The 27,346-nt window shown below is 57.1% G+C and overlaps 2 protein-coding genes across 2 annotated transcripts; one reads left to right on the plus strand and one right to left on the minus strand.

Moving 5' to 3' along the window:
• Positions 1 to 1,079: 1,079 nt before the first annotated feature.
• LOC149271105 (pyruvate carboxylase, mitochondrial-like) lies at positions 1,080 to 27,346 on the minus strand (the record flags this gene model as incomplete). The annotated part of the gene is made up of 12 exons (XM_089507623.1): positions 1,080 to 2,262; positions 3,351 to 3,491; positions 3,629 to 3,874; positions 4,469 to 4,648; positions 5,351 to 5,595; positions 6,606 to 6,855; positions 7,290 to 7,530; positions 7,830 to 7,986; positions 9,465 to 9,686; positions 13,596 to 13,685; positions 13,774 to 13,918; positions 27,164 to 27,346. Coding segments are annotated over 12 exons (2,349 nt in total), but the record flags the coding sequence as incomplete, so codon positions are not given.
• On the plus strand, positions 16,161 to 24,089 carry LOC149271106 (leucine-rich repeat and fibronectin type-III domain-containing protein 4-like). The gene is made up of 3 exons (XM_089507624.1): positions 16,161 to 16,572; positions 18,042 to 19,526; positions 22,647 to 24,089. The coding sequence occupies exons 2-3, from the start codon at positions 18,082 to 18,084 to the stop codon at positions 23,377 to 23,379; spliced, it is 2,178 nt and encodes a 725-aa protein (XP_089363750.1). The 5' UTR covers positions 16,161 to 16,572; positions 18,042 to 18,081; the 3' UTR covers positions 23,380 to 24,089.

Below are 27,346 nucleotides of genomic sequence, written 5' to 3' on the forward strand. Positions count from 1 at the left end.
CCCAGAAGGCCAAGGAAGCCTGGGACCCTTCCTCCGCCCTCCAAGGCCGCCTCCTCTGCCCAGGGCCCTGCCGCGCCCCTCGGGGCCACTGGGGAAATAAGCCACGACGCCTCAGGCTCCTATGGGTCCAAGCGGATCTCGCTTCGGATTCCAGGGTCTGCGCATCCTCCCTCCCTCCCTCCCTCCCCCATAAAAGCAATTGGTCTTTGGCGGAAAAGGGCGACCAGAGGCAGCCCTCTGCGGCGGGGGTTTCCCAGCTGCAAGACTCGCATCTTTTGGGGGAAGGAGGAGGCTTCTCCAGGGCTCCCTCCCCAGACCTGGCCCCAAAGGCGGCGGCGGCGCTGCACGGCCAGGTGCCCTTTCCTTCCTGGCTCCCTGCTGGCTGACGCCCCGCGAGGAGCCCCGCTCCCGCCTCCCTCCCTTGGCCTTTGCTTTGGAAAGGCAAGGGGCCCAAGAGGGAGGCCCAGCTGGACCCAGCAGAGCAGCGCCTGCCTCGGCCTTGGCGCAGGAGAGCCGCCGCCGCCGCCGCCTCCATGGATCCCTGGTGCAGGTCCCTGTCATGCCAACACTCAGCAGGGCAGGGAGACCTTCCCCGCCGCCTCCCCTCTCTGTGCTCGAAGGAGACCCCCCCCCCAACACACACAACCCTGGGACCCTGGCAGGCCAGGAGCCTCCTTGGCAGCTGCCCTCAGGAAGGCTGCAGGTAGCGATCAAGAGAGGGCCCCAAGGCAGGAGGCTGAGCCAACATCCATCAACTGCCATCTGCCGGCCTGAGAGGCAGTTGGCCAGGCAAGTCCAGCTCCATCAGGGCCAGCCTGGAAGAAGGAAGAGCCCTCCCTCCAGTCCATCTGCCTTGGTCCAGGCCTCCGAGGGAGAGAAGAACCACTGGACCTCATCCCCTTTCCCTTCTCCTTTTGTGTCGTGTCTTTTAGATTGTCAGCCTGAAGGCAGGGAACTGTCTGGTTAAAAACAATATTGTAAGCCGCCCTGAGAGCCATTAGGGCTGAAGAGAGGGGTATCAATACCTAAATCAATCAATCAATAAACATCCATACAAAGACAACAGGAGGCAGAGAGGCTGAGGCCGAGGCTGCTTTCATTTCACTTTCTCCCTTCGGTGGGCCCTGCTTTCACCCAGAAGTCTCTCTGACATGATCCCTGGGTCCCTCGGAGGCAGTCCATCTTCCTCTGGCTCTGCCTGGCTCATTTCTCTCTCACAGGGAAACTGTGTTGCTCCGTGTTTTTGCTTTGCTCCCTCACCAGAGGAATGGGAGAAGGGGGTCCGCCACGTTCCCTTCCCCTCCCACTCTTAGTGAACAACCCTGTAAACAACACACAGTCGCTTTGTACATTGCAAAAAGGAGGGAGGGTTTGCACTTGATTCCACACACAGCGCAAGGCAGGCATCCCCCCCAGCCTGGCGTTTGGAACTGAAATGGAGAGCAAAGGGGAGATGAAAGAGGCTAGGAATTTGGGGATGGGAGGGCCTTTTCTCATCCCCCCCCCAGCAGAAGGCTATGTAGAACATGAGATTATTGGGGGGGGGGGGGCAAGAAAGGCAAAGAAGAGAAAAGGTGTGTGTTTGCAGGGAAGGGGTGCCAGGTAAGTGCAGCGAAACAAGACAAAGGGGGTGCGGAGGAGGAGGTTTGTTTGCCACGTTGGTCTCGCAGGCCCAGGAAGAGTGTGCGCATGTGTGCGTGGGGGGGCAAGGCCACTGGGGAGGAGTGGGGGGCAGCGTTGGGCAAAGGTCCCTTCCCTCCAACCCTCCCTCCCTCCTGAGTGCCAGGGAGGGCAGGGTGGCTTCTGCCATGGGAAGAAGAGCAAACACATAGCTCCTCACCCCCTCCCTTGTGTGGGCTACAGTTAAGGCAAGTGTGATGGTGGGGATGCTGGCCAGGGGCCAGGGAAGGTCCGCTGGTGTGGCAGAACCAATGGCACACAGGAGAAGAGAAGCTGCGGCAACCGAAGGCAAGAGGCGTCCGGGTGGCTCTCTCCATTGGGGGCAGCGGGCAGTTACTCAATCTCCAGGATGAGGTCGTCCCCCTCCAGGCTCATGTCCGCCTTGATGTGGATCTTCTTGACTGTCCCACTCAGCGGGGAGTTGACCACTGTCTCCATCTTCATGGCACTCAGGACGCACAGCGGCTGCCCTTTCTCTATGGCCGCCCCCTCCTTCACCTTGATGTCGATCACCTTCCCGGGCATCGGGGCCCCCACTTGGCCCTTGACGTCCTTCAGGGCTTTCGGGTGGAAGTGCATCTCCTGCAGCGGAGGAGGAGGAGGAGGGTCAGGGCTTGGGCAGTCCTTGTGTGTTTGTGTGGGTAGATGTCCACCGAGAGCTCCTGGGAATAAGAACCAGAGGAGCCTCCAGGGTCACAGGAAACCAGTCTCTCTCACAGAAGATAGAGGCAAACCACAGGTGCCCCCAGCCTGACTTTCCTTTGGGGCCATGATGAGAAAAGGGGGCTGTGATTAGAAACCAAACATAGGGTTCTGCAACACTTTATTAGAATCAGAAATAAGAATAATCAGAACGGAGATGGGTTTTCAGGTGCTTCAGGACGGATGGAACGGAGTCCACGCTTGTGTATCTCTTACCCTAAAGAAGGGTTCTGGAGAACTACAACGCTCACAGTTTTAGCAGCCCCAATAAAGGTATTACTGAACTGTGTGGATCACACAGCAGACACCTTTTTGTGACTATGGGAAATCAGAAACAGGATTAGATGACATGGACAAGAAGGCAAATAGTGCCTCCCTGCACCCAACCAGGGTCAACACAACCCACACGAATGTTTAAGGATGGGGCCAGAGGCCCTATGTCACCCACTTAGTGGCAAATGCGTAACTGAGCATCCAGATCTCCCTTAACCAGCAGCAACTGTTCTGCTGGGAAGCCAGCCAATCTGTGGTAGGACAAGGAGCTGGAGGTTGGTGGCCGAGGGGGGTCTGGAAACCTCACCCTGCTGCACCTCAATGGGAAGCACAACAGACCGCCATCGCTTGGAGCAGTCCCTGGACTTCAAGAGTAGTTTAGGGGCATTTGCAATCACAGCAATGGCACCCCAACCATGAATACTTAACTTAATCCATCACAATTACAGATCTCTAACTGTCAATCACAAACCTGTCACTGCAATGCCAGCCAGGGTTTTAAAGTCTTGCTAATGACAAAATGAGAAGGAAGGAAGGAAGGAAGGAAGGGGTGAATTCCAGGACTGTCTAAATTAAGCAAAGCTGGTACGAAGTAAATTCAAACTATCTGCCGCCCCAATGGACACGAGTGAAATGCAATCCCTCCCTTTCCTCCTGGCCCTCTATGGCTCTGTCCCCAGTGCACCCCACCTTACCTTCATGGCTTTTGTGTCCTTGACCAGGATGGAGCGGAGCTGACCGTTGAGCTCAAAGAAGACTTCCCGCTGCCCGGCCCGGTTGAGGTCCCCCAGAGCCAGGGCCTTGATGTGGAGGGTCTTCCCGCGTTCCAGCTCCACCTGTGTGTTTCAGGGGACAGAGTCAGCTGCAGCAGGATCCCTTGCCCTGGGAGGCTCAGTGTCAGCCCCACTTGCGTGCTTTCAGATAGGGGTACTGCTGGGGACCCCCCCCCGACCCCCTTCCAAGCCCACTTCACCTCAAACTCTTCTGCAATCTTGGGTCCCTCCAGGAAGAGGCGGGTATTGAGACATTCAACAGGCCCAAAGTTGGCTGTGAATTCCTTGAACTCGTGGAAGACTTTGGGGTACATGGCGGCCGAGAGGACGTCTTCGGAGGTGATCTCCTCGTGCTGCTCGTTCAGCTCCTCTTCCAGCTTTGCAAAGTCCAGCGGAGGCAGGGAGGCCCCTGGGCGGCCCTCGACCCGTGGAAGGTCCTTCAACACCTGGGGGGAGAGGAATCAGTGCCAGAGACCCCTCCCCAGTGCAGTGGCGAATGTGAATGGTGCCTGCCTACACAGCCAGGGGGTCCCCTTCTCTGCGCTCAGGGCCTCTTGGGGTTGGTGTGCATGCGTGTGCCCCAGTGGGCTTGCCAATGGTTCCTGTGCCAGCCCACCCCCCCATTCCTAAGTAACCACTCACTCCCAATTCCTTTCCTGGCAGAGAAGGGGCTCTGCTGCGGCTTCCGAATACTGAGACACCCCCCCCCACCCTCAATACAGTAGGCTGACTGGTCAAGTTTGGAGGCTGACTTGATTCACAGGGAACCTTCAACATTTCTCAGAGCTCTCCACAACCGCTTAAACCAAGAAGCATCCAATGTGATGGTTTTGAAAACTGTCAAAGGACCACCTGAGTCCCATGGGGCCGGTGTTGGCAGAAGCCCCAAATCCAGTCGGACACCAACCCCAGTTAAGTTAGCCGCCACAGCTCCCACGCTGCGAGCCCATTACTCTGAACAGAGCATCTTTAGCCAGCTGAGGGCTGGGCTGGCAGCCCCCTCCCCTGGCTGGTTGCCCCCATTTCCAAGGGCCGGCTACCTTAGACCGGAAGGGCTCTGGGAAGCCCCCATAGGGGATGCCGATGTAGCCCTGCAGGAACTCCACCACTGAGACGGGAAAGGAAAGCTCGTCAGCCTGGGCCTCCACCTCCTCCCGGGTCAGGTTGTTCTGGACCATGAACTGAGCCAGATCGCCCACAATCTTTGAAGATGGCGTAACCTGCAAGGAAAGGAGGATGAGACAGCAGCTGAACGCAAACTAACCCCTCCACAAAGCATCCAGCCCTTTAGACAAGTTGAGCTGGCTGGCCAGTCAAGGACCACAGAGAAAAGGGGACCAGGCATTTGAAGCCCAGGCTGTGGAGCTGGCAGATGCCCCCCAAGGCAAACGGCATATGCCAGATGGGATGCCCCATAGAGGGAGCAAGGAGCAGCCAAAGTGGCTACCTAGGAAGGGGGCCGCCTGTCCTTATTGTGGGGAGGGGATCCATGCCTCAGTCACAAGGGAGGTCTCTGCCTTGCACCTTCTGCTGAGGACAGAGCAGTTCGAGTGAGGCAGGATTCATGTCCATGGGCAGCAGATAGCAGGGAACCACAAAGAGGCAGCCCTGGACCCTTCTGGTCTCGAAGGTGTATATGTATCTTCCCCCTCCCCCAGAATGAGACCCCTGTCATAATTTGGAGATGCTGTCACACAACCTAGGACTAACAAAGTGTTTAGAGTGGCCCAGAGGCACTGGGGGGGGCTGTCTTGCCATCCTCTTTAGGGCCCCCAGTGCAACCACTGTCTCTGAATGCCAAGGAGACCTCCTGTTGGGCCTTTGGGTGCCATGGACACACCTCTTTTGGCAAATGGCAAAATAAAGGGGCTCTGGGGAGATGGGACACCCCCCAAGGCCACCCCCGAGCTCCATCTGCCTACCTTGATGAGGTCCCCGAGGAGCTTGTTGGCCTCCACGTAGGCCTTCTTCACCTGCTTGAACTTATTTCCCAGCCCCATGCTGTGGGCCTGGAAGTGGAGGTTGGTGTACTGGCCCCCAGGGATCTCGTTCTCGTAGACGTCAGCGTTGCCAGACTTCATGGTGGCCGTGCAGTCGAAGGAAGCGTAGAGGCCCCTGGCCATCTCCCAGTACTCACTGTAGTCAAATACCTTCTCCATCTGGATGCCTGTGGCAGAGGGCAGAGCAGCAGGTGGAAACGTCATCCTGTGAGCCCCTTGCCCCCTGGGAGGCAGAAATCAGGAGCCACCCGCCACCAAATGCCATGTCTTCAGGGAGGTTCCCAGCTGAAAGTGGACTCAGAGTGTGTTTGATGTGGGAGTGCTGGTTCCTGCCCCCACTCTTGTATTTCTGTTTTGTCTTGTCCTTTCATGTAAATATTGGCCGGGGGGGGGGGAGCATTGACAACAGAAATAAAGGATTCTAAATCTCTTCCTCAAACTTCGGTAACAAAATACTTTCAGCCCTGGCCATCCTCAATGAAGACCAGGATGATTCCACCACTAGAAGGCAGAATAAAAGACTTCCCAAAGGGGAGAGTTCCCACATAAAAAGGCCATGGAGTGTCTTATTTGAGGGTCATGTTTATTTCAGCAGGCCTTTGACCCCTTCTGTTTTGGGGGGAGCAGTTTTCGGTTATGAAAGACACTCAGCACTCTTTGTTTAGAAAGGGGTTCAGATCATTCAACTGGAATAATCCTTGCAATGGCCAAAGCTGCAATTAAACACTGTTGGGTGGAGTGCAGAGACCCTGAACCAGCTCCTCTGCTCTTCTATCTGTCTCTCTCTCTCTCTTTGTGTATCTAGGTGCACATGCGTGTGCACATGTGAGTGATTGAGTTTTGGTCTGGTCTACCATTCTAGCAGCAAGAGGAGACTCCAGCTTCCATTATTGTTTTAATGACCTTCTCTGTGACACAAAGTAAAGTGTTTGTCTCTGCTAACTTGCATTCGAGTGAGTTAGGACATTTCTACTTGAGACGCTAGGATGGTTGCTGTAATTCTGAAAGAACACTGCCAGGGATTTTCGTGCAAGAGACCATTCATAGCCAGCTTCTCCTTCTTGGAGACTCCATGGGCTCCCAACTGTGTCCCCATGGTGCTTCTCCTGCTTCCCTTGCAGCCCAGTCTTGCCCACCTGCCTACCTCTGCCCTGTACCACCCTTTTCTCCTCCACACCTGTGTCATGCTCAGTCCCGCGGGTGCAGGCCACCATGGCGCCCATGCTGGGTTGGGAGGTCATTCCAGACATGGCATCCACTGCCACGTCCACGATGTCAGCCCCAGCGGCAGCGCAGGCCAGCATGGAGGCCACACCGGCCCCGGAGGTGTCATGGGTATGGATGTGCAGAGGGACGTTGGGGAAGTGCTCCCGCAGGGCCCCCACCAGCATGGAAGAGGCCTGAGGCTTCAGGACACCCGCCATATCCTGCAAGAGAAAGCCGTGGAGGCTGAGGAGGAGCGAAAGGAGGGGGAGGCATGCCGGGAGGGCACAGAAAGAGGAGGAGAGTGGGAGGGCCTGCACAGACCATCGCAGCAGAAGCAATGGAGGGAGAAGCAGGGGAGCCGCCTCCCCCCCAGTTCTGTGGAACCCACCCCCTTCCAGACTGGAGCCCTGAGGCTGAGAGAGGCTTGTGTGCTTTGCACTATCACCACCTCTGGCATCTTGCACTGCTGAGCCAGGAGAGGTGGCACGGCTCTCAGTCTTGACCTTATTTGCTCCCCAAAATCAAGAAAGGAGAAAGTCACTGTGAGGAAGAGGGGCTGGAAGCCTTTCCTCTGCTGCACCACCACATCTGATAGATGCAGGGACGTCTTGCGCATACGTCCACACCCAGACCCACCCGCCCTCTTCCCCCATACCTTGATGGCCAGGATGTGGGTGCCGGCTTTGACCAGCTCCTCGGCCAGGTTGATGTAGTAGTCCAAGGTGTACTTGGTCCGGCTGGGGTCGGCCACGTCCCCCGTGTAGGAGATGGCAGCTTCCACCACTCCCCCCGCCTGCCCAGCCGCCTCCATTCCCAGCAGCATGTTGGGCAGGTAGTTGAGGGAGTCAAACACCCGGAATATATCCATCCCGTTCTCCTTGGCCACTTGGCAGAACCTGGGAGAGGAGGGTGGAGGGGTGAGAAGATGGCAGGATGATGGCAGGCATAGCTTTTCAGTATTTCTGAGATACAATGCAATATTTTTATTTATCCCCTGACTCTGGCTGCCTCCACCCAGCAGTTCAACCAAATGTCCAAATGCCACCAGGGCCCCACTGAATCCATGGGGCTGGCATCCCTGCTGAGTCACTGTTCCCCAGATGAGCCATGGGTCTGCTCTGGTAGGGACTGAAGCCTGAGAAGGAAAGGCTCGGCTGGCCTGGGCTTGGAGGGCTGGGCGCAGCAGGGTTCTTACTTGAAGACAGAGTTGTCTGGGTAGTTGGTGTAGCCGACAGCGTTGGCCCCCCGGAGCAGCATCTGGAAGGGGATGTTGGGGATCAAGTCACGGAGCTCCTGTAGCCGGCGCCAGGGACACTCGTAGAGGAAGCGCATGGCCACGTCAAAGGTGGCACCTGAGGTGGGGAGGGGGAGTGAGAGGCACAAGGTTGTGAGAGATTTTGGGTCACAGACTCACCAAGGGTGCCATGGTCTGGACAAGAACCAAGAAAAGAACCCAGAGCATGTGCAGAGTGCAACCTCTCCCTGCCCCAACTCACACTGCACCATACAAACTCCAGGACAATCCCAGGCTAGGAGCTAGAAGCTGCTGGGGGGCAGTTTACCAGACCCCTCTGGCCCGTCAGCCAAACCCAGGATCCAGCAGAAGGGTGAAACTGGCCCCCAGTGGCGTACCAGAGTCATGGAGGAAGCTTGCTAGCTGCTGCAGTATGGAGTTGGTCAACGGGTAAGAACACCCCGCTCCTTGGAGCCGACCACAGAGCACAGACCCCACCTCACCTCTGAGCTTTCTAGCAGCCTGGCCCAAGGCTTCCCTCGCCCAGGATCAGGGGGTCTTCCAGGGGCCTCCCTTCTGATGGATTCTGGCTGAGGGCTGACTTAGCAATCAGCCCAAGGAAGGCCACTAACTCTGTAGGAAGGGGGTCTTATGGACTGGACCATTTGGCTTGCACCTGGATGCAAGAAGTGCCATCAAACTTGTGCAAAGTGCTGGGCAGAAGGACTGCAATACTTTTGGCCAGCTGAGATGAGATGCTGTGGAGAACAGCCAGTTTTGCAGCCAGAGCCACCAGCCTTCCCTTTGCGTGGCTCTAGAGAGGGATTTCTGGGCTTGCGCACAGAGCTGCCTTGGAGGAGGTGTCCGGACATTAACTTCTGAATCACATCAACAACTGAACCAATTCACACCCATAGCCTCTGAGGTCACCATTAGCCTTTTCCACTGCCACCTCCCCCAGAAAGAGCCTTTGCCTTGCCTTATTTTGCAGCCAGAGATGGATCAGTGGGGAGGGGGCCAGGGGAAGTATATCGTGCCCTCCCCCCGACTCTTCTCCTCCTTCGCCAGCCACATGCCTAGCTTGACAGGAAAGGAGGCCAAGGGTGGGTATGCAAGCAAAGATGCCCAGCAACAGCCCTGACTCCCACTCTGCACCCAACTCTGATGATCCCACCCCATAAGCCTCCTTGCTCCCCTTCCTTGTATTTGATTCTTTCATAAAAGGGGTGATACTTTTATCTTGTTGCTGGGGGCTGGTTTGAGAGGGACCTGGCTTTTTTAGTCACTTTTCCCAGTTCTGTAAAACACCAGGGACCCTGTAGAAACAATTGCCACAGCAGCAACAACTGCACATCTTAAAAACTCTGCCAAAGTTTGAATGTAAGCTGAACCTTCTGCTCAAGCTCAGGGAAGTTGCCCCTTCCTCGTCTCTCCTCACAGGAGGCTCCATCTTCTGCTGTAAGAGGAAAAGGGATGGCGCCTGGGGATGTGAGAGAGCCAGAGAGATTGTAGGCCAACCTAAGAGGGGATAGGGATCCCCAGCAGGTCCCCCTGACCTTCCTAATGACTAGAAGCCTCTTCAAGGAGGGCACTCACCTCCCCAATTCTCCATGCTGAAGAGGTTGCTGAAGTTGTGGGCCACGAAGGGTGCAATCTTCTTCAGGTCGTGGGTGCGAACGCGGGTGGCCAGCAGTGACTGGTGGGCATCTCGGAAGGTGGTGTCCATCAGGAGCAGTCCTCGGTGGTGCCGAATGGCCTTGGCAAAGCCTGCAGGGCCCTCACGGAGGAGGACGTCCCGGAATCCTGTGGGCGGCTGGCCTGTTAAGGAGACCCAGGGCAGGGGGAGAGAGGCAGGGTGAAAGGGGGGTTGAGGCGATAAAAGATCCCCGTGCCTCGTCTGTTGCACAAAGGGCCCCAAACCCCCATTCGTCTAGATTGCTCAGTCTGTAGCATGCGTGGAAACCCTGTGGCTTATGACTGGTGATGGAGCTCCTGCCCGCCAGCTTGCCTGCCGAGGCCCCCATCCGGCTGTGCATGCTTCCCTACTGAGTTCTGGCATTACAGAGGTCTCTGACGCGCGTCAGAGGCCCAGCCAACACTCCTTGTTAGCTGGCAGCTGCTGGGCCCCAGGGCTGGCACATGGGGGGTGTGGGGTGTGCTGTGCGCAGGAGGCACTGCTTCTTAATGGTGCCGTTCCTTAATCTCTCCTGCTTATGAAGCGTTGAGGGTGAGCTCTTTGGAGGTCTGGGGCATTGTTGTTTTAAAAAAGAAAATACACACATCATGAGTTTAGCCATTGGCTCAGGGGAAATTTAACAAGATTTAAACATCCTTATTTCATTCTCTTAATGCTTGGCTTAGGTTGGGGATTAGCTGCTGACAAAGAAAATAAACTGCCATAATAACGATACGAGGCTGGAATCCGATATAATTAAACGGAGCCTCATGTATCAATCACAGAAAGCAGCAAGGCTGTAAATCAGGCAGCCATTATATTCCCACCCGACCTTCTCCCTCTACCCCCCACTGGAGATTTCAACACAGCTGGCTCTTTATGGCCAGGGGAAGGCAGGGCAGGGATCAACTAGAAGGATCTTGATCCTCCCTCGAAAGAAAAACGGTCATGCAAAGACAGCCCATGGGAAGCCCTCCAATGGCATGACTGTGGTACCAAGAGTGTGTGTGTGTGTGTTGAAACACCCTGCTGGATCTACAAAGCCCTTTTAGGATTTTGGGGGGGGGGGGGGTCTGTGTGCCAAGCATGGGTGAGATCTCTGTGGGTCTATCCACTGCCTGCAGAGTGGTCAGCACTGGATGAGGGCATTCTGTCCCAGAGACCCGACTGTTGCCAGGGCAAGAGCCTGCTTTTCTGGTTCCACACAGATCTTGATTTCTTTGGGAGCAGAAAGGCTGGATGGAGCCAGGGCAAGGACTGAATGCCCTCCCCTTGACCAGCAAGTCAGAATGCCACGGAGGAGACCACTTGCCAAGGGAGCACCAGGAAATGGCACGACTGGGCATCTCTGGAGTAGCACCTGCTTGTTTGGAGTGTGGCCTTTTGCTCTCTTCCAGAAAGAGAGAGAGAGACAAAGAGGTGGTGGCAGCTCAGAGGGGCTCAATAAGAATTTGAGGCTGGGTGCAGGTGTTGTTCCCAAGCAGGCCTTTAGCTCTGTGCCTGTCTATCAGTTTGGCCTCCCTCCCACAAACAAGGCTCCCTAAGCGCATCCCATTCCTCTGCTGAGAAGGGTGACACCCTGTGCCTGCTTGCTCTGCAGGAAGGCTCAGCTGGCAGTCAATGGGTCGGGGGGGGGGGGGGAGGAGAGCAAGCTACAGCTAAGTCCACACAGTGAGATGGGGCCTGGGTTGCTGCTGGCAACAGCACGAAGGCAGACAGGTAGGATGGCAGGACGGCTGAGCCAATGTATGCCTCACGGTTGTTCCGGGGAATCGCAGCGTCATGCCATGGAAATTGAGAGGGAATTGCAACTGTTCTTGGCATTCCTGCTGGCACAAATTGGGCACCAATGCATGCACATCAGTAGCCTTGCAGCTGTGACAGGATCTGCCTCTGGAACCAGAGTTCTCATGCTGGCACTCCAGAAAGCAATAGGTTGTCAGGGCGTCTGTGACCACCATGCCCAGACAGACAGTGATGCAAGGCCAACCCATACCTCTGGGAGGGGTATAATGTTCATGGCAGCCGCAGAGGACCTTCCGTCTGGGGGTCAGGCTGTTTACTGCAGCTAATGTTGCACAGTGCATTGGGGTCCGGAGTGACCATGTGCCTGCGCCTTGGGCAACCTGCCCTGCCACAGCCTCCGCAGGCAGTTCCTGGGGTGCTGGCAGTCACCCCACTTCCTCCTGGCTTCTGCCTGAGAGGGCCCCCACCTAGAGATGCCATAACCCGGCGGCCCCCGTGACAAACCTGCTTTTGGGGGGCACCTCCCGGTCCCGGTCTGGTTTGGTCCCCAGCCCCTGATTCGGGGCCCGCGCAGTGCCAACCCACCTTCCCCTGCCTCCCCACATGGCCGCGCCACCCACCTCTTCCTCCTCCGTTCCAGGCTGTGCGGCCGTGTGGAGGAAGCGAAGGAGGAGGCGGTGCGTGGGGGGAGGTGGGGGAGGGTGGCGCGGGCGGCTCCTCCTCCTCCGTTGCAGGCTGCGCCAAGCGGAGGAGGCAGCAGAGGTGCTTGCCTGGCTTGGTGCTCTCTGTGCGCGTGCACCAAGGCAGCAGGCACTGGCAGGCAGCCACCACCGCCTCCTCTGCCTGGCGCGCCTCTGCGCTGGGCACTTCCTTGGGCCCGGGAGGTAGAGGCAGAGGAGGAGGCTGAGGTAGAGGTGGGTGGCTGCCTGCCTCCTGCCTTGGCGCGTGGGCGGGGGGGGGGGGGAGGGTGCCAATGCAGCCACCCACCTCCTCTCTGCTTGGGCCTGGGCTGGGAGGCGGAGGCGGAGGAGGGAGTAAGGAGGAAGGAGGGAGGGAGGAAGGGAGGAGGATGAAGGAAGGAAGGAGGAAGGGGGAGGAAGGAAGGACAAGGAGGAAGAAGAGGAGGAGGAGGAAGAGGATAGTGATGATGATGATATGAGCCAGCTTCTGAGGCACGACCAATGTAAGTCGCTCTGATTTTTTACAAACTCATGCGTAGTGAAAAAAACCCAAAGTCCCTTGACCAAGTACACACTTCTGAGAAGTACAGTTGAATCCAAGGGCAAACCCACTTCTTGTTAAATCACCTTGACATATTCAGTGTGAAACCCAAAGAGTTTGGTTATGGAATAAGCCTCTGAAATATGCAAGAGATTGCCATGTTAAGTCAAGCCATGTTCAATGCCCAAATGTGCTGTTTGGAATGGGGGGAGGGGAGTGGCCAGAAAGGGAAGGTACATTTCTGTCATCTGTCTAGAAATAATGCCCAAATGTCCTCCATTTTGATCATGCCTAAGAAACATGTATTTATGTTAACATTTTTTTAAAACGATCAATTTTTTCCGTGTGTCCTCCATTTTTAAAAAAAATGTGCCCTCCATTTGAAATTTTTGTCCTACATTTGTCCCGGTTTGGAGGTCCAGACTTATGGCAACCCTACCCTCACCTTCCTGCATGGAAAACCAAGGCCCCCACCCGCTGCAAGGAGGCAGGCCTTGGTGGCAGCTAGAGTGAGGGTGGGCAGCAGCAGCAGCAGCAGCAGCTAGAGGGGCCACAACCGAGTCCCACAGAGTGATGCATCGCCAGGCAATGCCACCTGCCAGTTCAGGACCCTGGACAGCAGGTCTGCCTGCCCTGAACCTAGCTGAGACAAGAAGAGTAGAAATGGAGCCCCCTGAAGTTGTAGGAAGAACAATGTGGGGGGGGGGGGGGAGGGACCCTGTCTTGCTTTACTTCCAACACCACCCCCCCGGCCACTACCTTCTGGAGGGAGACCAATGGGCCCCGTTCTGCTTTCTTTCCCTTTGGCTTTGGAAAAAAGGGCAGGCCTGGAGATTCACTCCATGGGTTTGTTAGGAGCGCTGCTCCTAAAATGTTGGTGCCCCCCTCAGCTCAGCGATTCCATGATTTGTACTGAGGATGCATTATGTCACACAGCTGCACAAACTGTATGACTGTCTTGCATTGGAAACAATCACATTCTGAGCTTTTCACACTTAGACCACGTGCCATCCAGCCCAATTCCCTACCATGCAGGAGCTTGTGGATTGGTGACCTGCCTGCCTCTGCCACGGTCCCACACTCACCCAGAGGAACCGAAGGCACAACGGGATCGATGGGTGAAGGCCGGGCGTTGACTGGGATGGGGGTGATGGGCCCGCTGACCATGATGTGGCCTGGAAAACATGAGACAACAGCGGCATTAGAGGGGGAGACACAGCCGTGGACGCAGGAGAGGGAAGGGGCCCATCCACCACCATGTACCCAAGTAATGGAGCAACTTCTGGGCACGGTTCTGAACAGGTCGCAAATTGAAAAGGTCCGGGTTCTCATCGATGAACTGGGTGTCCACGGTGCCACGGAGGAACTGGTCATTGCCCAGAACGTTTTGCAGAAAAGGGATGTTGGTCTGAAACACAGAAGCAGCTTGAGAGGTCCGTATGCTTAGCAGTTCTTGGGAGGAAAGGAGCTAAAATTCAGGCAGCACAAATCCTCCTCCCAGAACCAGAGAGTAGCAGCAAGGAGTACAAAGAGGAAGATGTGCATTTCCGGATCAGAACAGAAAGCCCAGCCCAGATCCAGCTACTCCACTGCGGGTGATTAGACTAATCCCAGTCCTGGGGGGCTTCACTTCATAGGGGTGTCTGAGTGGCCCTTCCAACCTCCCAAACTTTTCAAGGCTCTAAAGAGTCACAATCCACACGGGACGCAAGTGGACAGATCCCTCCCTCCCACTCCTGCCCTGCCTTGTCTTCAAAGGCAGCCCCTGCAGAGAAGGAGTCCAGCTTCCAAGCTAGCACAAGGGATGAGCCCCAGTCGCCCACTGGGGCACCTGGGGAGAGGCCTCCTGACCACAGCCATCCGCGGGGCATCCAGTCATCCAGTGGCCCCTGTGCTCCACAGGGCTCTGCAAGCGGAGGAGATGCAACCCCACCCAAACCCTGTAGACTCCCTCTATGCCAGTCAAAAGACATCTCTACCCAAGAACTTCCCTCTCATCTGTGCAGGTAGTTGGCACAAGGTGATGCACACCATGCAAACTCTGTGTCTGCTGGGTGCTTTCACTGGTGAGCCAAGGAGTTGAAGGGGGGCACTAATGCTGTGCAGAAGTAGGCACCACCCGCTGTCTTCCTTGCTGCCTAACTGGGAAAGACCATGTTGGAAGGACAAGCCCAGCAGAAAGAGAGGCTTCAGCGGACATTGGCACAGCAGCTGTGGTCAGCCCCATACTTGGAGGAGGAGGAAGAGGCCTGAGTGTTATGGGCAGCCTGGGTGGCTTAATGGGCAGCTGATACGTGGGGAACAGGGCTCCCCAAGGCCCCCTGCCTCTGCCACAGAAAATGGGATCAACTGTCAAGCATGGTGTGTTTAGAAGCCGGGTGGGTGGCAAGACGAGCCCCCCTTTGCGTGTGTGCATGTGCAGGCGCATGGGTGTGTCACATAGGTAGCTCCTTCTGCAGCTCCCCGCCTCACACCACCGCAGACGGATTTATACTTTGCAATAAAATGCTAAACAGCAGATGATGTAGGAGCAGATAAATTGCGCAAGTGCACTTCAGCTGCATAATCCCAGAAGGTGAGCTGTGTCAAGCTGCCCTCAGGAGCCCTGCTCTGATCCTGGGACCTGGGCCCAGCCTTTCCAAACACCAAGACTTGTTTCTGGGGAGGGGGCTGTGCCCGAGGGAAGCCTTGGCCACCTGACTTTTTTGCCATGGAGGGGTTGCAACTCAAGGGGAAAGGCCCACCAGTGGGGGATCCTCTTGCACCAACTGCCCCCTCCCTCCTTTCCACTGAAGCAAAGGCCTGCCTTTTGAGAGCCATAAGGTGCCGCCAGGCTGCTCAAAGGCCAAGACTGGCATGACTCCTCTGGCCCCACAGTGGGCCTTTTAGACATAGACTGCCACTGAGCTGAGAAGATCCACGGGAGGAAGAGCGGCCCGTGTCAAGAGGGCACCGGAGGTGGGCCCTACTCTCAGGCTCCACACATGACTTTGGACACAAGGCAGCCTTATCAGGTTTGCAGATGGCAGGCGGAGGGGTTCTGGGAAACAGGTTCAGAACTCAGGACCACCTTGACAAGTTAGACGGGGGCCAAGACTAACAAAATGAATTGGAAAGCAGGGCCTGAGGGAAGCCAGCAGTGTGGCGCAGCAGCGGAAAAGGCCAATGCAGTCGCAGAAAGCCATCTGCAGGAAGAGAGCGCCCGAAGGAGGGAAGCCCTGGTCCCTTCCCCGAAAGCGTAGCCCCCGGGCCCAGTTCTGGGCAGCCTAGTCCCAGGGTCAGGGTCCTGGCTGGGAGGGAGGGAAGAAGGGGGAGGGCGGAGCCCTTTGGCCTCCAAGAGGCAAAGGGAAGCCAGCAGCATTCTCCTGCTGCTGCACCAGAGGGAAGGCAGGGAGAGCCGGATGACTCCCGGCAAGCGACTCGGCGCCTGGGTCTTTCGGGCATCAGAGGAAAGGACAGGACCCGAGTCCGACCCAAAGGCCTCCCTCTCTCTGGCCCCGCCCCGTCGACCGTGATTGGCCTGCCGCCCCGTCGCTCTCCCGCCCCGCCCCCCCCGCCTGGGAGGGAGGGGCCTGCGACTGCTCCTCCCCTCCTGCCCCCCCCCCCTCCCGAGCTACCGGCAGAGAAAAGAAGGAAGGAAGGAAGGAGGGAGGGAGGGAAGGAAGGAAGGAAGGAGGGAGAGGCCCTGGTGCCCCGCCGCAGACGCTTTCGGGGAGGGGGCTTCTCCTTCGCAGCCTCCGCGGGGTTCCTCCTCCTCCTTCCTCTTGGCTCCAAGTCGGAGGGGGAGAGGGGTCTCTCTCTTTGGAGGCAGAGGAGGAAGAGAAAGTGGGGTCCGCGGAGGAGACGCGGAGCAAGACCCCCGGCCCATGGCCCCCCCGGCAGCAGGAAGAGGAGGAGGAGGAGGAGGGTCCCGGGGGCGGCGGAGGAGGAGCCCCCCCAGCGTCCTTCCGGGGGTCGCCGAGGGAGGAGGACCCAGGCGGCGCCCCCCTCGCAGGCCCAGGCCCCGTCTTCCGGGGGGGCTCCCGGATAGGCGCCGCTGAGGCCAGGAAGGAAGGAAGGAAGGTGAGACCCTCCCCAGCCCTCCCTCCCTGGGCCTTTCCCCTTGAACCCCCCCCCCAATCCTCCTTTTGGGTGACAGGAACGGCGGCTGCTTCGAAGCGAGCCCCCTCCTTTCACCTTCATTCTGCCCTTCCTCCCTTCCTCCCTCCGGGCTCGTTCCCAGGGATAGACTGCTTCTGCCCAGGGGGCTCTATGAGGGACGGGGGGGTCCCTGCCTGTGAAACGAGCCCCGGAGAGGCAGCCCCGAGGGGGAGGTCCATGGGCAATGCCCCCCTCCCTCCAGGGCCTCACTGCCGGATGGGGAGCCCCCCACAACCCCCCCCCCGAGTCCCATGGGTTCCCCGAAAGGGAAGGCAAGAGAGCCCCCCCCCCAGCCTTTGGGGTCTTCACTGCTCAGATGGAGGGGGGGCTGCAGGTGTGCATGTGGCCCACAGACACAGGGCCCCCAGCCCTTGGCGCCCCTCAGCCCCAGCGGAGCCTGGCAGGGGCCCTGAGTCCGGCCCCGGAGGGCAGGGGCTAAGCACCTCCATCCCTCTCTCTCTGCAGCAGCCTTCTGTCCAGATGGGCCCCTGGCAGGGATAAAAGGCAGCAGCAAAGCTAGCCACGCCAATATCAAGCCAATGCAATAAAGCCCCACAATGATAAGAGTAGCCAGAGGCAGAGAGGGCAGCCAGAGCCCAGGAAGGCCAAGGAGGCTGCGCGGCCCCCCAAAGATCAGGGCCCAAAGGCTGGGACCATGCGCCGCATCCTGCCACAAGAGAGAGAGAGAGAGAGAGAGAGAGACACGCACACAAAGGGGGGCAAGAGGGAGGCTCTTCTGCCCAGAAGCACTTGGGCCACTGGCTCTGGCCGAGGCCCAGAGAGGCTGACAGTGCCACTCTTCTGAGACTGGTGCAAACTGGATGCACTGTGGATCCTGCCCACCTTGAAGTGTCTTCAAGGGCAGCCCCGCAAAGAGTGTGTTATGGCAATCTAGAGAGAAGGCTACAGGAGAAGGGATCCCGCCCCCATAGCCAGGCTTCCCCCAAAGCCAGCCCAAAGTATTCTTTGTGGAGCTGCTCCTTTTGGAGGGGAGAGAAGCTGGCTCCCGCTGCCTGGGCTCCCCCCTGGACCCATGGCCTTCCAATGCGCCAGGGCCAGAACACACTGCGAAACCCCCAAGAGCAGATGCCCACGTTTCAAATCCTGCCAGCACGCTTTCACATCCCAAACTGCCCCAATTTACCTCACCTGCCTGTGAGCTAAATGGATCTGCAGGGGTCAGTAAGCGTGGCAGATGCTGTTTAAAGTGGAAGAAAGTTATTGAAACAATATGTGTGTGTGTGAGAGAGAGAGAGAGAGAAGGGCCAGGATCCAGTGGACTCCCCTTCACCACCTTCAAAGTTACTCCCCTCTGTCTCTAATGGAGCTGGCTCTGCCCCTTTGGCCAGGTCTCCCCCACTTCCTCATGCTCTTCCTCTTCCTCTCTGCAGGGCCGGTCGCCTGGAGCCACCTGCAAGGAGGGCGCCTAACATGGGCCAGCTGCCAGCGCCGCTGCCCCTCGTGCCCCTGTTCCTGCCGGCACTGTTGCTGCTGCTGCTGCTGCTGGGGCCCCAGTCCCAGTGCCAGCCCCCCGTGGAGGCCTGCCCCTTCCACTGCGTCTGCCAGAACCTCTCTGAGTCACTCAGCACCCTCTGCGCCCACAAGGGGCTCCTCTTTGTCCCGCCCAACATTGACCGCCGGACGGTGGAGCTGCGCCTGGCCGACAACTTCATCCAGGTGGTGGAGCCGCCGGACTTCCTGAACATGTCGGGGCTGGTGGACCTGACCCTGTCGCGCAACACCATCGACACCATCCGGCCCTTCGCCTTCGGGGACTTGGAGAGCCTCCGCTCGCTCCACCTGGATGGCAACCGGCTGACCGGCATCCCTGAGGAGGCCCTGCGGGGGCTGCTCAACCTCCAGCACCTCATCCTCAACAACAACCAGCTGGCAGAGGTCTCGGTGGGCGCCTTCGACGACTTCGTGCTGACACTGGAAGACCTGGACCTCTCCTACAACAACCTCCGCCGGGCCCCCTGGGACGGCATCCGGGGGATGCTCAGCCTTCACACCCTCAACCTGGACCACAACCTGATTGACACCCTCCCTGAGGGGGCCTTCGCCGAGCTCTACAAGCTCTCCCGGCTGGACATGACCTCCAACCGACTCCAAACGCTGCCCCCTGACCCGCTCTTTGCCCGTGCCCAGCCGGGGGTGGTCAGCCCCACCCCCTACGCCCCCACTGTCTCCCTCGGCTTTGGGGGAAACCCCCTGCACTGTAACTGCGAGCTGCTCTGGCTGCGGCGCTTGGGCCACCAGGACGACCTGGAGACCTGCGCATCCCCGCCCCATGTGGCTGGGCGCTACTTCTGGGCGGTGCCCGAGGAGGAGTTCGCCTGCGAGCCGCCGCTCATCACCCGCCATACTCACAAGCTCTGGGTGCTGGAGGGCCAGCGGGCCACCCTGCGTTGCCGGGCCATCGGAGACCCTGAGCCAGTGGTCCACTGGGTTTCCCCCGATGACAAAATCCTGGCCAATTCCTCCCGGACGGCCTCCTTCCGCAACGGCACACTGGACATTCTAGTAACCGCTCTCCGGGATGACGGGGCCTACACCTGCATTGCTATCAATGCCGCCGGGGAATCTACGGCCACCGTCGACCTCCAGATCATCCCTCTGCCGCACCGGGGCAATAGCAGCGCCCCTGCCCCACAACCAGACCCGGGGTCCTCTGACATTGCCACTTCCGCCAAGACCTCCGCAGTCAATGGGACAAGCGAGGGGGTCACCAGTGCCGTGAGGAGGATGGTGGAGATCTCTGAGGTGACGGCCACCTCGGCCCTGGTCCGCTGGGTAGCGGACCAGTCCTCGGCCTACACGGCCTGGATGTACCAGATCCAGTACAACTCGACTGTGGATGACGCGCTCATCTACAGGTAAGGGGCAGGGGAGAGGTAAAGAGGGCTCCTCAACACACCCCAATCCCAAGCGCTGCTTTGTCAACCTCCCTACCTCCTCCCTCCCCCTCCAGTGTTGACTGGCAGATGGCCAGGGGTCTCTCTCTCTCTCCCCATTCAAACATGAGGAAGTAGAAGCCCCCTTCCCAACTTTCCCATGGCCCTGAGGGCACTGCAGGGGCCTCTCTCATTCTGGAAGGAACAACCAAAGGAATCCCACAAAGCCCCCTCACTCAGCACCCCTTTCCCTGGGGAGGAAAAATAGGGGTGGGTTTCCAAGTAGCTCAGGAGGGGTCCTGTGGGCAGAGCGGAGTTCATGGGCATCTGAATTGCCAGCCAGGAGGCCATTCCCTGAGGTGACCAACATTGAACCGAGACGGATAGGATGGGACTGGATACAGCTAGACCTCCCCAAAGCTCTCTGCCCCTCAAAGCAGGAGGCGACACCTTCAGATGAATATTTTGCCCAGGTGCAGAACCTGTTTTCTTAGGAACAGAACTCAGACTAAAAGCAACACATTCACCAAGAAGGGAGGCCAGGCACAGACCATCCAGTCAGGGTCAACAGAACAGAACCAGGCTCAGCTTTTTAAAGAGGAAGGAGACCACTCGCTCCAGGCACCCAACTCTTTGCTAAGATCTCCTCCACCAGGACTGTCCGCCCAAGTCGCTGTCCCCCTGCCAGCCTCTTTTACACAAACCACACACCAGCCCTCCTGTGGGTCTGACTCTGAAGACAGGGAGACCCTCAAGGAGCAGCCGAAGGACAAGCAGAGCCAGGACAGGGGGAGCCTAGGGAGGGGCAGGCAAGACCCCTGCCTGGGTCAGGAGTACCTCTGGAGGAGGCAGGAGGGAGGGAGTCCTGTCTCCACCTCAGCAAAGGGACCCTGTGGGCAGAGCAGGCTGAAAGACTGTACTGCCATTTATGCAAAGGGTGGTATGTTTGTGTCTCTGTGGGTTACAGGACATCTGGTAGAAAAATGTCCCTGAATCATGCTCCAGAAGCAAGACATGCTTCCTTGCATGAAGAAACACAGCTAGCTAGGAGGGAGCAGGAGAGCTGGTTTTAAAGCAAAGGAACTGCAGGTTTTCACAGTACGCTCGTGCCATACACGGGCTCCTTATAGGTGGCTTTCAGCATACGCTGAAGCCACCTGGGAAATGGGAGTGTGCCCTGCGCGTGCGCATTGCCACACGGTGAGCACGAGCTACATTATATCCAATGGGGCTTACAAATGGTTTGTGTGGCTGTGGGGCGCGCGCACAGCACGCATACACTCCATTGCATATAATGGGGCTCAAGCTTACGCGTTTTTTGCTTGATGCGGGGGGGGGGGGGGGTCCGGAACACATCCTCCACGTAAAGGAAAGTCACACTGTACAAATGCCAATCAGATTAAAAAATAAAAAAGAGCCAATTATTAAGGTCTCTCTTAAAATTTAAGCTGGCTTAGACACCAGTCTCAGCACCTGAACTGCACAGGTCCATGAGACTAATCCCTTCGCAGAAAAGGAAGGGCTGCCCTTAGGTGCCTGTCTTGGGCTTCCCCAAGCAAGGAGCAGTAGTTTGCTGACAGGCCTGAGTCCACAGAGGCCTTTATCTCCCCATTGCGGATATTTATGACACGCTACACAGAGGATTATGTTCTGTCTGATGGCAGGACATCACCCTCTTCTTGTGCAGGTTGGTCTCATACCCTTTGCTCAGCTCCCAGCGGGCAACTGATCCCCATGGAGGCATCCATCCCAAATGCCCCTCAGCACAAAAGCATTGGGCTCTCAGGTGGCATCACCTAAAAGGTGAAAGGAAGAACAAGATTGAAGAAGGGTTCTGCCCCATTAACACCTATGGCAGAAATTCAGGACCTAGGATCTAAGCTTAAACTTGATTGAGCTTGTTTAACTTGATCTTCAATTTATAGATTTGACCCTGAGAACCTATAGAGATCAATAGAACAAAAGAGCTGCCATTTTAAAGCCTCTTTTACCCTTGACCTGCAGCTAGCTGCGAATCCATGTTACTCAGAGTAGTGGATTAGTACGTGACGAGTTCAGGAAACGTCTGAGTCCCCAATTGCAAAGCTTGATTCAGAATACTTGCTGCCTTCCTAACACTAACTCAGTGCAAGGCCAAAACTATTGAAGAAAAAATAAGCCAGCCTTTTAAATGACAACCGAAATCCTAACATACTTACAGGGAGGGGCCCTCCACTGCGCAGCCACGTATGACCCCCCCAATGGGGGCAACATGGGCAAAACACGCCAGAGCAGCCGGTTCCAAATGTACGTAGGTGAAGAGGGCAGGAGGAGTAGTGGCACATTTCGCCTGCTATCTCCGCTTCTTACAAGGGCCAGGGAGTTGCCTAGTACCACAGCCCTAGGCCAGTCTATGACTGCTTTTAACTTAAAACAATAAAAAGCGCAGTGGAACCAGGTCACAAACTTGCCGTGTCACGTCTCGTGTGGTCATGCAAAGATGACAGAAGCTGCACGGACCCTCACAAGCTGGGCAAGTGGGCGCCTAGCTGGTGATGATGCCCAAGAACCAGGTCAACCCCTGATTAATCCCACACTGGATTAACCCCTGATTCCCCCACCCTCCCAGTTAGATCCTGGTCCCTTCATGGATGGCAATGGGAGGAGGTCAGGGTGGGCACTGGGCCAGTGGAGTGGCTCCTGTGGTCGCACGTTCTGTGCATATGTATTGTGTGCTCTTCGGGTGGAGGAGACTGCCAACCCTAATGAGACATACATTAACTGCCGCTTGGTTTTATTTTCTCTGAATGTTCACACCACTTTTTTGTCATGTGCTGTGCATTGTTTGATGTGTTCCCCACTGGGCTCACAATGGACAAAGATCACACAATGCTGCAGATTCCCAGGAGAGGGGAAGGTGGGTGGGCAGCCTTTGCCAAAGGGAGGCTGCAAGAAGGATGTGCAGAAAGGGTTTCTTGTGTGGAAAGGGTTGGGGGAGAGAAGGGGGGGGCGTCTGTTTCTGCCACTGGGGTGAGGGTTTAAGGACTGGGATGCTGCCTGAGAGGCTCCCCTCCTCTTCCTCTATCTCCTTCCTTTCCTCTTTCTTTTAACCACAAAATCCAGGATCATCCCAGCCAGCGGCCGGCACTTCCTCCTCCGGCACTTAGTGCCCGGCGTGGACTACGACCTCTGCGTCTTGGCCATCTTCGACGATGCAGCCACAGCATTGGCGGCCACACACCTGCTGGGCTGTGCCCAGTTTGCCACGCAGGAGGCCTACCCGGACTGCCGCTCGCTGCACGCTCACTTCCTAGGGGGCACCCTAACGGTGATTGTGGGGGGTGTGGTGGTGGTCACCCTGTTGGTCTTCACCGTAGTCATGATGGTCAGGTACAAGGTCTGCGGGAGCGCCCGGGCATCTGCTCTGCCCAAGGTCACCCACGTCCACTCCCAGACCAACGGCGGACACCCCAATGGTGGCCTCCTCCTGCTGCCCCCTCAGCGGACAGCCCCCAAGGAGCGGAGCCCCAAGCGCCAGCGGCAAGGAAGGGCCCGGGCCCGACCGGAAGGGAGGACGGGGGCCTGGTGCCCTCTCCCTGCCCCCAATGCTAAGACCAAGCGCAGCTGCTCCCTGGACATGGGCGAGGGCCCTCCTGCTTCATCCCGCGGGTGCCACAGCTACGCCAAGCGCCTGAGCTTCGTCTGGAGCAAGCGCAGCCAGTCCGTCCATGGCATGCTGGGTCGGGGGGGCTTCCCGGAGGAAGAGCCGGAGGGAGACATGGTGCCAGCCCCAGTGGCAGCAAAGAGGATCGGGCCCCTCCTCAGCACAGACGACTTGGAGGAGAGCGTGGTATAGCCCTCAGCCAGGCTCCCTGGGAGCAGGGAGAAATGCGTGCCCAGACTGGTGCCTGTGGGCCAGGATGAGGGCCCCTGGCAGGAAGAAGAGGAAAAGAAAGAGAAAGAAGAGCACCTGTGCCTGAGAGTGAGGCTGTGGGAGCAGCAGAGCTGCTGCCCACCTGGAAGAGGAGATGCCGATAGTCAGGGGGCGCAAAAGGAGGAGCCCCTTGCCCACTTTGGCCACCAGGCCCTGGGCTGATCTCTTTCGACCTGGTCAGAAAAGATGGGGGGACTGAGGGGCAGCCCCCGCCCTCCAAGAAGTCTCTGTGACTCTAGGGAAGGGGAAAGGTCTTTGCCTTTTCTAAAAATGGTTTGCCAAAAAACACACAACAAAAATCGAATGGGAGTAGAGGGGGAAAGTGCTGTCAGAAGCACCCCCCCATATTCTTCTCAAAAGCAGGAGGGGAAAGGGGGGAAGGACATCCATGGATGGACGGATGGACAGAGTCTGGTGTGTAGACTGTACTGAAATGGGGGGAGGGAAGTGGGGGAGGAGGGGGATCCCACCCCAGGAAAAACCCAAATCCTGTACCAAGGAAATCTGGAATTTTGTGACCTGTATAAACTGGGAACGTTTACATATTGCTGCTTAATTTAGCATACATTTTTATTGCTGCTGTTCCAATGCGGAGACAAAAGGCCCCCCAAAAGGGGGCTCTGATGTCTCTGGTCCAAAAGGCCTTGAAACTGATGGGGGGGGGGGGAGAAGTGGGGGGGCAAGAGAAAAAGGCCAGGAAAAGAAATATTCTGGTTCGGCAAAGACAGCGCCAGCGCCACCAAACGCTACCTGGTTTTGCATTTCTAATGGCAGAATCTGGAGAGTCCCGAAATGGAGGCCAGGCTGTGGGCATTTTTAGCACTTTCTCAAGGCACAAAAGGCTGCCCCTGAATGGCCCTTTGGGGGCATGGGGGGCATCCCCATCTGCTCCCTCCTGCAGGCAGATGTCAGTGGAAGAAATGGCTGCCCAGGCCCTCATTGGGGGATTTCAAAAGAGGGTGGAAATTGGCCAGATGAAATATTAATAGCTAGCTCCCTCCTTTCCATTTGGCTGCCTAATTAATGATGGAAGAAGGAGCTTTTAAACCACAACTTTGGCAGAACTGCAGCTGCAAAAGGATCAGCTGAGATGACATGCAACAGGAGGAGGGGGGCAGATGGAGGCGGGCCGGCCATTCCCTGCCCAGGAGGGCATTTGAGGGTTGCGGGTGGCAGGGCCAAGCCCTGAATCCACAGGGCTCCTGACCCCCTCCCCACCACTGTGGCTCCTCCTGCAAATGGGACCAGGGGCTTCCATCCCCCCTTCCTATTTAGCTCTCGACTCCTTCCCCCCTTGCTCACCTGTGGAATTCCTAAAGATGGGGTTTTTGTTATTGTTATTGTTTAAGAAGGGGGAGAACAGCGATAGTTGCATCCCGGCTGCTTGTGGGTCCTACTGTGATTTATTGGATTCAATCATTCCTAATAGTACGAAATGCCTGAGAATCTATAGGTGGGCATTATATCCTTAAAACAATGGTGTGGGGTGTATGTCTGTCTGTGTGTCAGTTGGCCTTGCTCCAGCTCCCTGCCCTCAGGATCCTGACTGTGGCAAAGCAAAATGTTGGGGAAAGGGAAACAGCAAGGAGAGGGAAACTGCCTCTCTATCCTATTCCCCCGGGAAACGCAAGAGAGCTGTTGAGAAGTGCCATCGGTGGTCCTTGGCATATCAGAGGCATGATAAGGGCCCCCTCCAGCTATCCTCCCCTTCTTTCTTTCCTTGCTTTCTTATATTCCTGGCAAATCATGTGCAGAGACAATAAGAGGATGTGACTGGAAATTAAGCCCCAGAAGCCAGAGGAGTTTTATGCGGCAGCATGATCTAAAGAGTTGGCTACATGGAGGGGCTTCGGGAGGGGAGAATCAGGGGGCAGCTGGACTTTTAGGAGCAGGGCACAGTGTGTGTGCAAGTGTGTATACATGTGTGTGTATGTTCCCTGCAATGTATGAAGGACAGGAGGAGCTCTTTCTCCAAGGGGGAAGAGTGATCCAGAGTTCTGGTGTCTCTACAGGGAAGGCCCTGCTGTCCCCTGCGTATTAATCTGCAGAGTCTGGGGAGACCCACAACATCCCCCACCCCTCACTGAGGATCTCAAGACTGGGCCTGCGTCCTTCCGGAGTCCCTGCCCCAGCCAGTCAGGGGTGCCCCTTCAGCCAAACTCAGAAGATGCCCAGATGCCTGTGCAGTTGGGACCGGATGTGTGGCCTCCAAAACCCATGCCAGTGGTGCACATTCCACCCACAGCTTTAGGTACAGGCGCCAGCTTTTTCTAACCCCAGCCCTTGGGGCATAGGGGCCCTGCCTTTCTCTGCAGCTGGCCACCATGGCTTCTTGCCTTCCAGGCCGCTCCCTTCCATTGCTTCCTTTACCAAACCTTCCTTCAATGAGCCTCTTCTCCCATTATAAATGAGAAATGACCCAGGTTCCCACGCTGGCCTCTTTCCTTTTCCCCACTAGTTTTAATTTGCATGATCTGTCTTGGCCCTTTGCAGCTAGCAGCCTGGCATGGCGCTCCTGCTCTCCTCCTCCTCCACACTTCCTCACTGTTCATAAATCCCCACCAATTACTCCCCTCTGAGGATGCCCAAAGGCTGGGCACCAACTCCAGTTCCATTCGCAGCAGCAGCCCGGCCTCCTAGGGAAGGATGCACCCACCCTGCCCTGGTCCCAACTGAGGCCTGGGACTCCCAGGAGCCCTCCCAGGGATTTTGGGGGGCAGCGAGGGGGAAGCCAACACTGAAACTAGATCCAGGCAGGCACTATGGATGGATGGAGAGTGGCTCAGTGGCCCTTCTTTGCCAGCCAGGGGCCTGGCTTGCCCTCCTTCTCCCTTGGTAGCCACCACCCCACTCAGCCTCCAGAGGTGCCTGGGTACATGAGGCAAGGAGAGCTCTGTTCCATCTCCCTCCCTCCCTTTTGCTGGACATCCATTCAGCCTCCCTGCTGTGTTGCCCTTAATGCTCCCTGGCAGAAGCTCAGGGGCCAGCTCCCTCCTGCCACAATGACTTCGTCATTTCCTTCATTCTAGGCCAGCCAGCGCAGTGGCCACGCAAGGTGTGAGGAGGCAACGAGGAAGGCAGGAGAACAGGTGGCGGAGACCCCTCTGCCTTGAGGGTCCTGCAGTCAAATTGAGGTTTTCACAAATGTTACACTACCTGAGCAAAGTCACCCTGCTTGCTCAAATACACTGATTGCCCAGAGGTGTTAAGCTGCTAATCCCTTACAGTTTTGGCTGCCATCTTGAACACATTGGACAGACTCGGAAAATGGCTCCATCAGCGGTACTCAGATCTACTTCTGGGTGAAGGTGGGACCCACCCACCCACCAGAGTGTGGCTGAGAGCAAGGAGACCCTCGCCTCCTGGCCCCAGCCTGACAATGAGGTGGAAGGAACATACCCATGGTAGGAACGCAAGGAATGCACTTTAAACCCTGGCGCACAGACCCTGGAGAGTCCCCACGCAGGACTGAGAAGCTGCAGTCCCTGGGTGGGGTAGAGCCCTCAGAGCTAAACCCCAGGAGGACCAAGCAGATGAGGACTGAGTGAGTTTTTCTGAATTGAAATCATTGAACAAATGGAAGTACACAGAACAAGGGGAAACACAGAAGAAGCTGCACCGCTCTATCAAGCAACCCAAACCCACCCTCCCCCCGACCCAAAAAGCAAATGGGAAAGCAGAGGGGCTTCTGGGAGCCCTTTCCTACCTTGACCCCTCGGATCCGGAACTCTGCCAGGGCTCGGCTCATCTTGGAGGCAGCGGTGGGGTGGTCCTTGCCGTGGGCAATGACCTTCACCAGGAGGGAGTCATAATGTGGGGAGATGACAGCCCCCTGGAAAGCAGAGGCACTGTCCAGGCGGATCCCCATCCCCTCCCCACTCCGGAACAC

The sequence above is a fragment of the Sceloporus occidentalis genome, unplaced genomic scaffold, assembly GCF_023333645.1.
Source record: "Sceloporus occidentalis isolate IW3139 unplaced genomic scaffold, rSceOcc1.0.p SCAF_565, whole genome shotgun sequence".
In the NCBI taxonomy this organism is placed as follows: Eukaryota; Metazoa; Chordata; class Lepidosauria; order Squamata; family Phrynosomatidae; genus Sceloporus; species Sceloporus occidentalis.

Bases quoted from the DNA above. Each gene is read 5' to 3' on its own strand.
- LOC149271106 (XM_089507624.1), top strand. From the start codon at position 18,082: ATGGGCCAGCTGCCAGCGCCGCTGCCCCTCGTGCCCCTGTTCCTGCCG. The intron at 19,527-22,646 runs GTAAGGGGCAGG...CACAAAATCCAG, and splicing joins GATGACGCGCTCATCTACAG to GATCATCCCAGCCAGCGGCC.